Source organism: Aspergillus campestris, assembly GCF_002847485.1.
Source record: "Aspergillus campestris IBT 28561 chromosome Unknown P168scaffold_5, whole genome shotgun sequence".
Classification (NCBI taxonomy): Eukaryota; Fungi; Ascomycota; class Eurotiomycetes; order Eurotiales; family Aspergillaceae; genus Aspergillus; species Aspergillus campestris.
The window spans coordinates 434,433-449,878 of NW_020194340.1; the positions used below are offsets into that span (position 1 = coordinate 434,433).

Genomic DNA, 15,446 nt, shown 5'->3' on the forward strand with positions numbered 1-15,446 from the left:
GATATATACATATATATTGTTGTTGGTGTATTGTTTATAGAATTGTTAATGAGGTAGAGGCTGATATGGAGTCGAGGAGATGGATTGATAGATACATATACAAGACTAGGCTGATCAGGTAGGATAGCCTAGAGAATTCATATAATGGACTGCGGTTACTGTACGGCCAATGAATAAGAGAGTAGCTCAGATATAGACCTGTATCTGTCTACAGTCATTCCAGCTATTTCTAAGAAAGAAAGAAAGAAAGAAAATAAACAGCAAGTATCCACTGTTATATAATTCACACCAATTCTAGGCATTCAGTGTAATCACCCTCGCTATGCATGCAATCATATATACAAAGACGGCAAACGCCGCCCCAAAACACAACACCAGACGAACAAACTTTTCAGTACCTTTTCCATCCCACTCGAAAACATCGTAGATAATGAAGAGGTGAAATATATTTACCGCCCCCTCGTCTCCGGGAACTCATCCTCCAGCTTCAACCGCGCCGTAACATTCATACTCATCAGCTCCTGGATCAGCAGCTTAGCCGCATAAGGGATAGCCATCTTGACGACGCTACGCGACGACTTGCACCGCTGACACCAGTTAAGGTAGCCCATGAAGCCGCACTGCTCGCACACGTCGATCTCATGACGATCCGACGAGATCATCAGCCGTTCGAGCAGGAGCTGGCTCGTTCCGTAGGCAATGAGACAGTCGCGTTCCATTTCACCCAGACGGAGACCGCCGTCGCGGGAGCGACCTTCTGTGGGCTGGCGCGTGAGAATAGCGCGTGGCCCGCGCGCACGCGAGTGCATCTTGTCTTGCACCATGTGCTTCAGTTTCTGGTAGTAGATGGGGCCCGTGAAGACGTAGAAGGGGAGGGCTTCGCCGGTGATGCCGGAGGTGAGGTAGTCTTTGCCGCCGTAGCTGAAGCCCTTGTCGATGAGGATCTGCGACATTTCTTCGACGGGGCTGCCGCCGAAGCAGGTGCCGTAGCCGTGGCGGCCGGCCATGACGCCGGCTTTGCCGGCGACGAGCTCGAGCATTTTGCCGACTGTCATTCGGGAGGGGAAACCGTGGGGGTTCATGATGATGTCCGGGTTGATGCCTTGGTCCGTGAAGGGCATGTCGGTTTGGTCGGCGATGATGCCGACCACGCCCTTTTGGCCGTGGCGGGAGGAGAACTTGTCGCCGACTTCGGGGATACGCGTCTGTCGCGTGAGCACCTTGACGAGCTGGTTGTCGTTTTCTTGCACGGACACCATGACCTTGTCGATGTAGGCGGGGTCGGGGAGCTTGTAGGTCATGGGCGTTGACATGTACTGGACTGGTCGGCCTGAGTCGGAGCCGGGGAACCCGGACGACATGGACTGATCTGGCGTGGCTTTGTTGATGTAGACTTCTCCGGAGTTCACCTGCTCGCCGACGGCGGCTAGACCGTCTCCTTCGAGCAGCGCGTGTTTCCGGATGGGCGCGCCGTTGTCGTATTCCGGCGGGCTCAGCCGGTCTTTCGTGCCGTTCGGGTAGCTCTTCAGGTTCGTGACGTATTTGCGGAACACCTGGCAGCGTCCGAATCCACGGTCCACCGATCCCTTGTTCAACACGAGGGCATCTTCGATATCGTATCCCGAGTAACTCATGACCGCCACGATCGCGTTCTGTCCAGCGGGCAGTTGGTCGTATTTCGTCAGTTCGATCGTGCGCGACTTGACCATGGGCTTTTGCGGGTACACCATGAGATACAGGATGGAATCGATCCGGAGGAACTGGTTCGACGCGATTGCGCCAATGGCTTGTTTACCCATCGCACATTGGTAGGTGTTACGCGGGGATTGGTTGTGGTGCGGGTAGGGAATCAGGCCGGCGACAGCGCCGAGGATGGTGAACGGCTCAATCTCCATGTGGGTCGTAGTATCACTGATATCTTTTTCGTAGATGGCGATCAAGGAATCGTTTTCCTCGTTCACATCCAGGTATTCTACCAAGCCCTGGGCGAGGAAGTCATCGAACTGCATGCTACCGTCACGCAGCTTTACAAGATGGTCCGCGTTGACCTTGGACTTGCCGTTTTCAACGATGACCAGCGGCCGACAGATTCGACCATCGTCTGTGGCAATGTGCACAGCACGTTGGTGGTGGTTGATGTATATACTGACGAATTCGGAGATCCGACCCATCCGACGCAGGCGGCGGAAGGCGTTCAGGAAATATTTAGGGCGACGAGTGAGGGCTAACGGCGTACCGTTAATCGAGATCGTGTAGCAACCAGGGCCATAGATCTCCTTGCCACCGAGCGTGGAGATATCCTCAGCACCGAGCATGAAGATGAGGTTTCGAATCGGGCCTTCTTCGTCGTTTGTGGTGATGTGGGTCATGAGCGCCAGGTTCTTCACCAGACCGCAAGCTTCACCTTCGGGCGTATCCGCTAGACACAGCATGCCGAACTGAGACGGCTGCAGAGCACGAGGACCGGAGACCTTTCTCGTCTTTTCGAACTGACTGCTAATACGCGTCATCATACCCAGGGCCGCGATATAACTGAGTCGACTAAGCACGTGCGTGACACCCGCACGTTCCATGCGGAAACGCTTCAGACTCCAATTACCGGTGGAGATGGCGCGGTTCATGCCTTGGGTGATGTGGTTGGTATGCATGCCCATGACGCTCCAGGCATCGAACTGCTCTGCACGGTTCCGTTTGTTCAGGACTTTGTCCACGTTCATCTTGATGTCGAAGCAGAACTTCTTGAACAGATCCTCAAACAGCAAAGCCAAGAGCTGACCTGCCAATTCCAACCGTTTGTTTCCGAGATAATCGCGGTCATCTACCAAGGCGGAGTCATTCTTGGCCATCAACACACGTCGAGCCATATGCGCCACGTAGACAGCCTTAGGTCGGAAGTTCATGTTCTTGACCTCAATATGGGAGATGATAACGGAAGCGATGGCTTCAACCGCCTCTTGGATATGGGTCCGACGGTACGACATCTGTTTGCGGTTGATTTTGATCCGCGAGCCGATCCAATCCAGCGCTTGCTGCTGGGTAAAGATGCCGAGCTTGATCGCTTCCTCGAAATTGATCGCGAAATCTTCCTGGTACACCTTATCCATGCCGGCAACCAAAAGCATCATCTCCTTGTCGGTATGGATACCCATCGCCTTCAAAAGGATCACAATCGGAATATCTTCACTCAAAACGTTGTGCTTGACGTAGAGCTTGTCTTTCTTCAAGATAATATAACTCTTCGACTTTCGCTCGTTGGACGAACTATGCAACCACGTCAGCACCCTTTCAACTCTGGTCACCGGCAATGCGGAATCTGTCCTACCTTGTCACCGACGCCTGGACGATCTCCTTCTTCGGGTCGGTTTCCACGATAATTCTGTTTTTACTCAGCTGCTCCTGAACCAGAATGACCTTCTCCGTTCCGTTCACGATGAAGTAACCACCGGGGTCGAGCGGGCACTCGTTCAGAACCGTCATCTCTGTGGGCGACTTATTCGCCAAGGCACACTTGGAGCTGCGAAGCATGACGGGCATCCGGCCGATAGCGACACCGCGTCTCTTCACCCTTTGACGTCCACGAACATATTCGAAGTCGACTTGGATCGGCGCAGCGTAGGTCGTGTCCCGGAGGCGACATTCCTGGGGGTTGATGGTTGAACCTTCGAAGGCGGGACCCACATCCTGTGCCTCATCCGCGCGTCGCGGCGCACCCAGATAGATATCGGTGAACTTGATGTAAAAGTTATGGTCGACATCACTGCGAATGGTTGAACTCGACTCGACGATCTTCTTCAGCTGCACTTCCACCAGGTAGTTGTATGAGTCAATGTGCTGCTTGACCAGTCCCTTGACCTTCAGAAACGCCGGCAACAGATTCCACTTATCGCGGGCCGTGTTAATCGGATCGGTCAATGATTTATTGTAGTAGAACGGCTCGAGTAGCGCATCAAACGGGTCGCGATGGCGGTATGTCGACGTGGGCTCTTCCTCCTCGACCGCATTGTCTTCCTCGGCGGGGGGTGCGGGCGGGGCCGGATCTGCCGGTGGCTTGGACACCGACGGACGCTTTCGTTTCGATCCTGCATCAGAGGCGCCTGTCTTGGCTGTTGCGGGCTATTCAAATGGCGAACCTGTGTCAGTCCTGGGGATCTGCAGCGACGCCGAGTGGTGCGGAGAAACATTTGACATACCTGCGAGGGCTGCGCCGTCCGACTGCCGACTGCAGCGGGCTGGCCCCTTCTGCGGGGAGGCATTACTCCAGTATATTAATTGAGTAAACGAACGAACGCCGACCAGAGAACAGAATCAGCGACGGGAGAGAAAGACCAGTCTCATATCGGAGGAGGGGTTATGGAGGGGAATGCGATGCAGAAATTCTTCGTTATCGGCGAGGAAAGGAAATCTTCCGGGCCGATTCTGGTCTTTTTTTCCGCGGCTGAGGTAAGCCACAGCTATCCATTCTGGGTTAGATGCATATCCACTATTTATACTGTCTCCACCCGCATAAATATCACTCCAACATCTACTCCCATTCTCGCAGTCGTAGCATAAGAGGGAGAAGTATACAATAAAGAAAAGAAAGACTTTGAGTATAATATATTAGACACGCGTGCAGTTAGGGGAGAGAATGTACTCAATTTTGGCAGATACAAGAATGTCTGAAGCATATGATGACCGTTAGATCCGCTTCTATATATTTCTGTGTACTATTCAGAGCGATAAGCTTGTCAAGCCCTAACAGTCCGATCAACCACTCTTTACATCCATCTTGCTAAAGAAAGGACTTGACACATAGAATGACCGTTCCACCGGTGTCTCAATCTGATCACTCTTTCCTCCCTCAGGGAGTGCCTCGCGTAAAGGAATCCCCGTGCCGCTTTGGTGCTGGGCGCGTATCGCCAGCCTGAAGAGGTTCATGATGTGCTCCATATAGTAGGCGCCGGCTCTATTATTGTTCATAGCGAACCATTCGCGCGCGCAAAACTAAGGTACTAATTTTAGTGACTAAGCCCGCCGGAGCCTGTCTCTTTCTTCTCAGCCCAGCCAGACCAGGGGCAACTTGAGGCGGATTCCCGCCTCACTTTCCCCACAACAAGTAACCAAGGATATAAGTCATGATTCGACTTTCTATTCTGTTTTTGACTTGGGATCTTGGATAACTGTTTAATCCACTGCTTTTTACCTCTGAGGCTTGCCATTTGGACAATGTCTGTTTCACTGGATAGTCGTTTACGGGATGCTCTTCCGTCCATATTGACTAGGTCCCGTCACTCGGAGATCTGGGGTGTGGATTTGAAGCACGCAGAACGGCAAGTATTAAATGTTATTTTGGACAAGGTACTTGGAGTATGGGTTCCTACGCCGAGACACGTCACTGAAGTATCCATAGTTCCTCCGTTGCCATTCCGCGATCCCAGCACTCCAAGTCCCCAGGGCAAGAGCGTCACTCGAGAAATCCCTGGAATGGCGACGCATCTGTGACCCGAGATCTCACCTTTCTGAGGCGGAACCCATCCTTTCAGACTTAGATTTGTGTCATATCACCTCACATGGGGGCCAGTATGTGTTGTGGGTTAGTATTAATGAGCCGGTGATCAAGGGATACTCGGCACTACATCATCTGGTATCGTATAGCAGGTTGGTGGACTTAGGGCTTGCCGTAATGGAAAAGCTGTCTATGATTCTGCTGCAATCGGTCGCTTGTACTCCTTCATGCGGATATTCGGCATCCTGTGTGGTCGACTTCAAATTACACCCCATTCGAAATACCGAACAAAGTCAGCCGGCTTTCCAGGGGCAGCTCCGCATGGCGCTCCAAGAATTGGTGACGTCCATCCGATATCACTATCCCAATATCCTGGAAAAGGCATACATCATCAATCCCCGGGATGAATATCTCGCGTCACTTGATATCGACGACACCCTCTTGAGAAACACGACACTATTGAAGAATCCAGAGAGTCTTGCTCAATATCTTGGCTCATCTATTCCACCACACTATGGCGGTACCGGGGAGTCATTGACGGATTCTAATCTTCTCTATACCCACTGTCCCACAATGGACACCACGGAGAAAATCAGTCTGGAGACTCCAGAGAAGGACACAGCAGCATCCACCGACACTGAGACTTCCGGGGTGCAAGACGAAAGCGCGGCTTCTTCTACCATTCCCGCCTCCGGCGGCCCCGAGGAAGGATTGGAAACAGAGGAGACCAAACTTCGCCTAATCTACTCCGATACCATCGGACCTCCATCGATTATACTAGATCCAGACGACCTGGAGACAGCAGAAGACCTGTGCCCCGATAAAATGGGCGCGCGTCTCGCTTTTGCAGACTCAGATACGATCGTGAAATTCGGCCATAGCGTCCGCTTGGCCGAAGCCGAAGCGCTGCATTTGGCATGCACTCGTACGACCATAGCAACACCACGACTTCTCAGCGCATACATCCTCGACGGTGTGGGATACATTTTGATGTCGTACGAGCCGGGCGAGCCGCTAGAGCACTACTGGGACCGTGTGTCAAAGCCAGAGAAAGATCGCGTCCTGAAACAGTTACGAGACTACGTGCACCAGATGCAAGCTATCCCAGGGGATTTCATTGGCGGCGCCGACAGATCACGCTGTCGAGACGGAATCTTTGAAGCCGGCTACGGTGACTACACCAAGTATAGCTACGGCCCGTACTCATCTGAGGAGAGTTTCAACGAGGGGATCGTTCAGGCTCTGCGGGACCGGTTGCCTCCGAAAGTACTCAAGCAGGAAAACGACGTCGAATCTCATTTTTTCAACAGAGAATACACGCTGTACCAGACGGTTCGAGGGCTCAAGAATCACAAAATCGTGTTTACACACGGAGACTTGCATTCGGGGAATATCCTCGTTCGGGCCGACGGTACGGTTGTTCTGCTGGACTGGGGTCTAGCTGGCTTTTGGCCGGACTATTGGGAATTCTACCGTGCTATGCATAGTGCGCACTGGAGGGCCTCGTGGGATCGCATGATTGAGAGGTTTATCCCGCCTGCTTATGTGGAGTATAGTGTTATTAGTAGGGTGTTTGCTATTGCTTGGAACTGATAGAGGGTAGCTCTGCTACTTGGGTAGTAAATATGCATATTTGGGATATAGAATTCTTGGCTTTATTCTCTTTACATTCCATAGTGGACCTCCAGCTCAGCAATATTGTACTGTATTCTCTCATGATTGTGCTTGAAGGTAACTATGCGCAACAGAGACAGACCATTCTGGAACGGCGCTCTTTTGGTGGTCTGGGGAAGCTGCCGACAAGTTATGGATCCCAAACTATACGGCGACAACGTGAGGGAATCCGGGGTGGTTTACCGTTTGGATATCAATGATAGATCAACTGTATTGAAAACAACAGGAATAATAATGATTATCTTGTATCTATTGCGAATAGGTTAGCTATGTTTCCATTTCTTCGCCCATACTGAATACGACAGGTCGTGCTACTCTCTTTGCGATGTAGGCCTTGGCGGGTAAGTATAGAGTCAAGTGCGCTTTAGCTCGGACCTAGGTAGATAAACATCTGGAATTGAAACTAAAGAACTCCCTTCAGAAATGATACCTAGAAATGCCGTGATCATGTTAGTGTTTGTGTATAGTAGTCACCTTATTCCAGTAAGATCGCGGATGTGGTTAGGGCCTGTCATCCTTTAATTACAGTAGGAACAATCATCACCATGCTGTGTAATAGATTAGCAATGTCTAGCATCATGTATCATGTACTCCAAGTCTGTAGAGATGAGCTTGCTTTCTCACAACGACGGTCATTGGGGAGCGGTATGGCTTGCTATAGCGAACGGCCTCATTTTAGCCCTAACCCGACTTCCGTGCCATATCTATCCAATGTAATACTGGGGGGTATAGTCTTCTATTTACCTAGTCGCTGATTAGTATCATATATGCCATGCTGAATACAGATACGATACTAATGTATATCAAATTGTGCAGGAATCCAGATCTCCAACGTCCGACTTGGTGTACGTCCGATGTCATGTTTTGCGTAGATCCGACGTGACCCTTGCCTATCTTTATTATAAAATTCCGTAAATATAGGCTTACAAGTATCCACGAGTAGTAAATTGGACGATTGTCTAGAGACAAACAATCAGTAAGCGCAGTTTACGGGAAGGCATGACCGGGGACGTGAGCAAGGAGAGGTTTTCGTCATTACCAGCGTCTGTGATCTCGAAGGAAGGCGCCATGAGGCCACTGCCCGTGTTGACATCTCAAGCCCTTGACTTTCTAACTTCAAGATCTTCCCACAATAGCATTGACAGTGCTCCATCATTGAGTCGTTTCCGGTCAAACAAAGCTTCAATCTCTGAGTAGCCAAGCTTGCGTCTCAGATGTTGAGATGTGGCTCTTTCGTCATCGAGGCAAGTAATACCCAACGTGCAAAAGCTGAGCGATGAGCGATCTTACCGAATTCAACTAGTCGTTTAGAACACCCCCAATGCCTCTCAGAAACCCGTACTTGATAACGTGGGCCTCTGTCATCATCAAGGCAAGTGATTCCATATGTTGCAAACTGAGGCTCTTGGAGCCAGTGATGAGAGTACCGCGGGATGATGCTCAGCTTTGGCTGACTGATGTGGATGTTTTTAGGGTGTCTTTCAGAAGCTCATGCTCAGTGAGCTATGGCTCTATCATCATCAAGGCAAGTGATTCTGATTGTTACGAATGAGGCCCTTAAGACCAATGATGAGAGTACATCTGGATGATGCTCAGCTTCGGCTGACTGATGGGACATTTTCATGGTGCCTTTCAGATAGCCTATGCTCAGTGAGCTGCGGCTCTATATCATCATTAAGGCAAGTGATTTCAAGCAACCCCTTGTTACGAACTGAGGCTTTTAAGCCAATGAAGACAACCAACTTGGATGATGCTCAGCTTCGGCTGACCGACATGGATGTTCTCAAGGTGCCTTTCAGAAGCCCGTGCTCAGTGAACTACGGCTCTATCATCATTAAGGCAAGTGATTCCATTTGTTACGAACCGAGGTTCCTGGGACCAATGATGAGAGTACTTCTGGATGATGCTCAGCGTCAGCTGATCTTTGCGAACGTTTTCACAGGGTGCCTTTCAGAAAGCCTATGCTCAGTGAGCTGCGGCTCCGGGATCATCATCAAGGCAAGTGTCTCCAACCCGAACCTTGTTACGAACCGAGGCTTCTTAGCCAATGAAGACAACCAACTTGGATGATGCCCAGCTTCTGCTGACTGAAGGGGCATTTTCATGGCACCTTTCAGATAGCCCACGCTCAGTGAGCTGCGGCTCTGTATCATCATCAAGGAAAGTGATTCCAACCAGCACCTTGTTATGAACCGAGGCTTCTGAGCCAATGAGGAATACCAACTTGGATGATGCTCAGCTTCGGCTGACCATTTTGTGTATTTTCGCAGAATGCCTCTCAGAACGCGATGCTCAATGAGTTCTGACTCTATATCATCATGGAGACAAGGGAACCTTGTTACGATTTCGTGTATCGAGGCGATGGATATCTCCACGAGTGCAATATGGCCCAACCATGGCCTGAACATATGGGACGGCCCACAACCCACAGTGTATGTTGACGATAGGGAACACGCTTGTAGTGGCTCAAATGTGAAGAGGGGTTCTGGGAATCATTTAGCGTAAGCTCTTGCTCAGCACAATACGGAGGTGTACTTAGGAGGGGCAAGTCAGAGAGAGACATTCGATTTGCTTCCCTTTTCTCTAGTAAAGAGAAGCGGCCCTTGAGATAAATAGTAGTGTTATGTCGTCTAAAGCTGGGTTCCGAGTCCACTGATCAATCGATTCTTTCTCGTTTATGTGCTGGTAAGTTAGGCGTAGTAGACGTACCAGGGTAGGGACATGCAACTGGGAGGCTGAAGGTCAAGAGTATGGACGATTCTAAAGGTTCCGGTGTTTGATGTGCTGCGTAAGTGGAAATACACTGGTCGTGGTTTGGGTTTTTCTGTAGTGCTGTGTGTTTGGTTAGAGAATCGGTGGAGTTAGGGTGCTGTAGTTAGGAAGCTGTAGTTAGGAAGCTGTAGTTAGGAAGCTGTGGTTAGGAAGCTGTGGTTAGGAAGCTATAGTTAGGAAGCTGTAATTAGGAAGCTGTAGTTCGGATGCTAAAGTTAAAGTCAGAGTCAGTAGAATATGAGCAGTGTGTTAAGAAAAGAGAAGGAGATTAGAGAGTTTAGAAAATTTCCGGTGACTGACGAGAGTTTTTCTCAGGTGACCGCATAATGAGCCCTAATTGCAGTCATTGTCGGAATTGGGAAAAAGTTTATATGGCCCGTGAGAAATGAACTTATACTTTGTATCTACATCAGTATATATACTAAGACAATGTACATTGACCATTTCGGCTCAGTCTCCAAGCACAGAAATTACTGACCAGCCTTGTCACGCTTCGTCCAGTGACTCGTCACTCTCTACCAGAGTCATTGCACCGAGGAGCTCCTCCACATCTATTGCACCTGCCCGGCCAGCTAGATCTTGCGCTGTGTTTCCTTTGTTGTCCTTGGCCTCGATTGCAGCACCGTGACTGAGTAAGAACTGGACTTCATGCTTTAAGCCTGCTTCAGCAGCCTTGTGGAGTGCTGTCTGTCCGTACATATCTTTGATCGTTATGTCCGCATCTCGATTGACCAACAGCCGCATTACATGGCCTTTCGAGCAGACTGCTTTGTGCAGGGCGGTTTGCCCATAGTCGTCCTGTAGGTCAATATCTGCATCGTTGCTAAGGATGAAGTCCACAAGCTTTCGATGACCATGTTCAGCGGCCTTGTGAAGCGGCGTTTCCCCGGAGAAGTTCGTGATGTTGATGTCCGCTTCGTTGTCTGCGAATAAGGCAACTAGTCGCCTGTCACCGGCGGCTGCAGCGAGATGGAGAGGAGTGTCCCCGTTTTCTACTTGGGCTTCCGGGTCGGCACCCTCAGAGAGCAGCATTTCAACGATTCTAGTGTGCCCGTACTTGACAGCGTAGTGTAAGGGTGTCATGCCGTTGTTGGCGGTCGCGTCTACCAGGGCTTCCATTTGGATGAACAGTGACATCAGCTCCTCGTCGCCGTCCTTGGCCGCGATGTGGAGGGTGGTCTGACCACTGCTGTCCTTTGCGTTAACGTTGGCTCCCTTTTGGAGAAGCAGCTGAAGTATCGCCATGCCCTTCTTGCTTCTATCGTGCATCACCAATGCTAGTAACAGGGGGAGACCCAAGTCTCCGGAAGGGGAGTTGATATCGGCCCCCTTCTTCAGCAGGTATCTAACCACGTCAATATGCCCCCTCCGACCTGCTCGGTAGAGAGGGGTCCCATCTTGACCCTTCTCTTCTCCGTCACCCTTTGCAGGCGGATGTGTCTCGATATTGGCCTCATGGCGGAGTAGCAGACGCACTATTGGTAAGGATCCATTGCGGGCCGCCCACCACAGGGGCGTTCGACCCCCATCGTCTGCTTCGTCGACATCAACCTTCCCAGTGCGCAGAAGCAACTTTACAACTTCTTCGTGCCCCTTCTGGACTGCCCACAGTAGCGGCGTTCGTCCATGGGGGTCTTTAATCGCGGGGTCTGCGTCACCTCTAAGAAGCAGCAGCACCATCATATGGTCTCCCCTCTCTACTGCCAAGTACAATGGCACATTGCCATCCTCGTCAGCAATATTGGGGTCCGCGTCTGCCTGCAGCAAGAGCGTCACGGTTGCCTGGTCTTTTTTCTCCACTGCCAGATACAGTGGCGTGTGCCCATCCTGATCCGCGGGGTTGGGGTCCGCATTCGCTTGGAGCAGCAGTGATACGATCGGCCTGTCGCTCTTCTCTACTGCGAGATACAGCGGCGTGTCCCCGTTCTGATCAGCAAAGTTGGGATTTGCATTTGCCTGGAGCAATTGCGACACAATGTGCTGGTCACCCTTCTCCACTGCCAGATTCAACGGTGTCTTTCCACCTTCTTCCGCGAGGTTAGGGTCCGCGTTCGTCTTGAGCAGAAGCGACACTATTGTCTGGTCGCCCCTCTCCACAGCCCAATACAGCGGCGTCTGTCCATGTAGGTCAGGGAGGTTGCAGTCCGTATCAGGACGCGATAGCAGTCGAGATACAACGAGTTGGTGGCCGTTTTTGGCTGCCCAGCAAAGAGGGGAGCAGCCGCTCTTCGTGTCCTGCAGGTTGATATCACCGCAGCCTCCGTTCTCCAGCAGCAATTGCACGACACTGTCGTGTCCTCCCTCCGCTGCTAGGGAGAGTGCGCTGCGATTGTTCTCATCTATGAAGCCCAGGTTCATGTGAGGGGTGTTGAGCAGCAGTCGTACGATGGAGTCATACCCTTGGCTGGCGGCCAAGAAAAGGGCCACCTCCAGCTTGCCTGGCACTGGAATATTGGATCCCATCCTTCAACAAGGGCGCTAGATCCTAAAGAATCGCAGTAGAACACAGCAGTTGATCCAGTTGACTATACTATACTTGGGATAGTAGCCATGAATTGGTAAAAAGAGGGGTCGGTGGGGATATTGATGACTTCTGCTTTTGGAATGGTAGCACACATCAAACGGATGCCGAAAAGCAGCAGCTGGGGCGAGATCCTGCTCCTGTGTTGGTCTAGAGAGGAGCCGAGGAACAAGCGCGTCTTCGTGTCTGGGAGATATGGTAGAGGGGTAATCCGAGATATCGTGAACCGAGTGTGTGGCGTGATATTCTTATTTTTTATTTCTATTTTCATTAAAACTAGTTCATTTTCCAGAGAAAAAAATGTCTAAATATTATTTCTCTCTCTGTTTACTTTTACTGTTTCTTTTCAAGTGTTTGGCAGTTGTCTTTCTCACCCGCCACGTGTGTCGCTGTCAGTGGCCCTTCCCTGTGCCCGGTTGGTGAGGCCATGATTAGGTACAGATACTAGGAGTGTTAATCTCGCCGGTCTGTTCCTTCGGGCTTGGTTGGTCCACTTGGAGATCTTTGGGATGTGTATACTTAGTATGTGGGGGATCGGGAAAATAACGGAGTTTGTTCGAGTGGGATCAATTGCTGGTGGATATTAGGGATCGTTAGGGTCTTTATACTGATGGTCTCTGAGGGGTTGCAAGCATCTACTTGGTAGTATGCGATATGCACGCTTACTTACTTGCTTTTTTACCAACTTGTGCTGTGTAGTAAGTAGTGCTATTCAGTATGGATAGTCAGTTGTTATATAATTGTCTTTAACTTATGGTTCCTTTTCGCATGAAGAGAATATAATGGCCAAGTGCACAGTGTCATGGTACAACAATTTGCCCTAGTTCAAGGCCCTAGTTCAGGCTCCTACCGAGGTCCTCTACGAGTCAGCATAACCCAATACGACGGTGCTCATAGCCATTGGAGCTGAATACTATCCCAATAATATGGTGGTCTCATATTATGAGGACCGCCAGGGTCATTGAAAAGGTGACGAAGGCAATGATATGGGGCGCAAAGAAGCTAACGTCGGAGGGAGTGCGATCGTCCTGGGCCAAAGTAGGGTATACTGTTGAGCATATATCAGCATGAAGAATACGCGGATTTCCATCAGATCAGTAGGTCAGATAAGAATCTCCATTAATTCTGTTGGTTCTGTGTGTTGCTGATGAGCATACAGAAACTGTGCGCGTCGCCGTAAATACGCATTCGCTGTCCCAATATCCAGATACCTAACATGAAATTCTCCGCATTGTGGAAACCCTCAGGCTTCCGGGAGCTCCTATTCGGAGGACGGTGTCTTGGTCCTCCTCAACCTGCATCCTCACTTTTCCGCCCATCCTTATGATTGTGCATAGTCAACCATCTTATCTATGGAATGATCCAGAACAGCGTACCCGCAGAGAATATAGTCGCCCAAAGTCAAAGCCCGGAAGTATATGCACCAAAACAAGAATTACCAGAAATTATATGCACCATGACCTGTGCAGTACCTATCCGTCAGGCCTAAAGTGATCAGCAACTTGCAGGTATGTCCTGTTGTCAAGACCCCTCATGTTTTCGAATGAGTGACAGATGCACCTGCCCGACATTAACCGAAGTCATCTACGGTTGGAGACAGGCGGGCGATGGTGCCATTGTGCGTGCTATGGTATTGGATATGGACTAACAAGGTTCATGCAGCGGGGTTTTATGAGTCAATGCTGGCTGGAATTCTGCCCAAAAGGCGATTTCGTCGCAGTTGTAGATCACACTAGTAATCATGCAGTATGGATAATGGTCTGTCATTGCAGAGGACCATACGCTGATCATGGATGTGGTTACTTCTTAGAGCCTATGAGGAAATACACAACCGATCCAATGGAGCTGCCTATGTCATCAGTGAATATGTTAGTGAGGGGGTTGGGAGTATAGACATGAGGGGCACTGAAAATAATCGAGATGATAGACACCAGCTCCACTCATCTCACCGATAAGAATGGAGACGCTTGACCCACCCCCACCTGCCTTTTTGGCTCATTCCATGGGAGAGGGGCAGATTGGAAGAAGAAGAGTGCTTGTTGATTAACATTGTGATTCAGATTGCTTGACCATCAAGGAAGTGATAGTCCTTAGGCCAGATGAGTTGTTATTCCCCCGCTATTCACCACAAACAAGTGGGGATAGGTCAATTGAGAGGTACTGTAGATTGTGATGTTTAATCTTAATCTGCTTGAAGTTGCAAATGCCTTGGCAGGTACCCTCTATATGTGAATATGCTTGAAGAGTCCAAGTGACTTGAGTGACTCCTTCTTGCTCGTGGTGCTTCACTGGCGAGTAATGTAACATCTACAGCAGTTCAACATACCAGTAAATCTCATCATCCTCCAAAATCAACAGAGTATTTTGCCGGACAATTCTATTGTTTCCACTGTGGGTTGTGTATGATTTTCTCAAGAAGATGTTGACCTTGGCATTCTCCACTTAGTATATAACAAGATGTCTAGGTCTAGATTAGGGCTTGATTTCATTAGTCTCATTTGCAACGGACTAACAAACTACGGGGACACTATACTAGACTTGAGTCATGGTCAATTAGCCCAAATAATAGACTTTCAATATTCAAGCTTGCTAATAGATCCTATTTTTGTTGGTAAATTGTGATAAACTCCAAGTAGGTTTACCTAGTGAAGGCCAGCAGTCACTGGTTTAAGGCACCAACATCTGTAACAGACAGAAAGGATCGCTGCATGTATATACCACCTTCCTTCTGTAGATGTGCAGGACTGACTCCTCCATGAAAGAACCACTAAACTAAATTCTCCTATCACAATCTGTCACAGCCGAATCCATACACCTTCCATGACAATCCCCAGCTCCGTCACAGCAGGCATCACGACGAACATCACCCGCATCACAACATCAACTACGGGGTCAAAGCAACACTATAACCCATACGCAAGTGATAGAGCCAATTGAAGATGTTTGCAAAATATGTAAAGGTGTCTTATCGCACACACCTACCAGGTAGACAAT

At 49.9% G+C, this 15,446-nt stretch overlaps 3 protein-coding genes across 3 annotated transcripts; 2 read left to right on the top strand and 1 right to left on the bottom strand.

The window, feature by feature from the left end:
• Window positions 1–294: 294 nt before the first annotated feature.
• On the bottom strand, window positions 295–4,253 carry P168DRAFT_267398 (DNA-directed RNA polymerase III core subunit RET1; the record flags this gene model as incomplete). The annotated part of the gene is made up of 3 exons (XM_024835042.1): window positions 295–3,261; window positions 3,323–4,103; window positions 4,187–4,253. The coding sequence occupies 3 exons, from the start codon at window positions 4,251–4,253 to the stop codon at window positions 450–452; spliced, it is 3,660 nt and encodes a 1,219-aa protein (XP_024693347.1). The 3' UTR covers window positions 295–449.
• Window positions 4,254–5,205: 952 nt separating this feature from the next.
• P168DRAFT_267401 (kinase-like protein) lies at window positions 5,206–7,078 on the top strand (the record flags this gene model as incomplete). The annotated part of the gene is made up of 2 exons (XM_024835043.1): window positions 5,206–5,337; window positions 5,390–7,078. The coding sequence occupies 2 exons, from the start codon at window positions 5,206–5,208 to the stop codon at window positions 7,076–7,078; spliced, it is 1,821 nt and encodes a 606-aa protein (XP_024693348.1).
• Window positions 7,079–8,461: 1,383 nt separating this feature from the next.
• Window positions 8,462–9,448, top strand: P168DRAFT_138430 (uncharacterized protein). The gene has a single exon (XM_024832741.1). The coding sequence runs from the start codon at window positions 8,708–8,710 to the stop codon at window positions 9,227–9,229; it is 522 nt and encodes a 173-aa protein (XP_024693349.1). The 5' UTR covers window positions 8,462–8,707; the 3' UTR covers window positions 9,230–9,448.
• The last annotated feature ends 5,998 nt before the right edge of the window (window positions 9,449–15,446 follow it).

Bases quoted from the DNA above. Each gene is read 5' to 3' on its own strand.
- P168DRAFT_138430 (XM_024832741.1), top strand. From the start codon at position 8,708: ATGAGGCCCTTAAGACCAATGATGAGAGTACATCTGGATGATGCTCAG.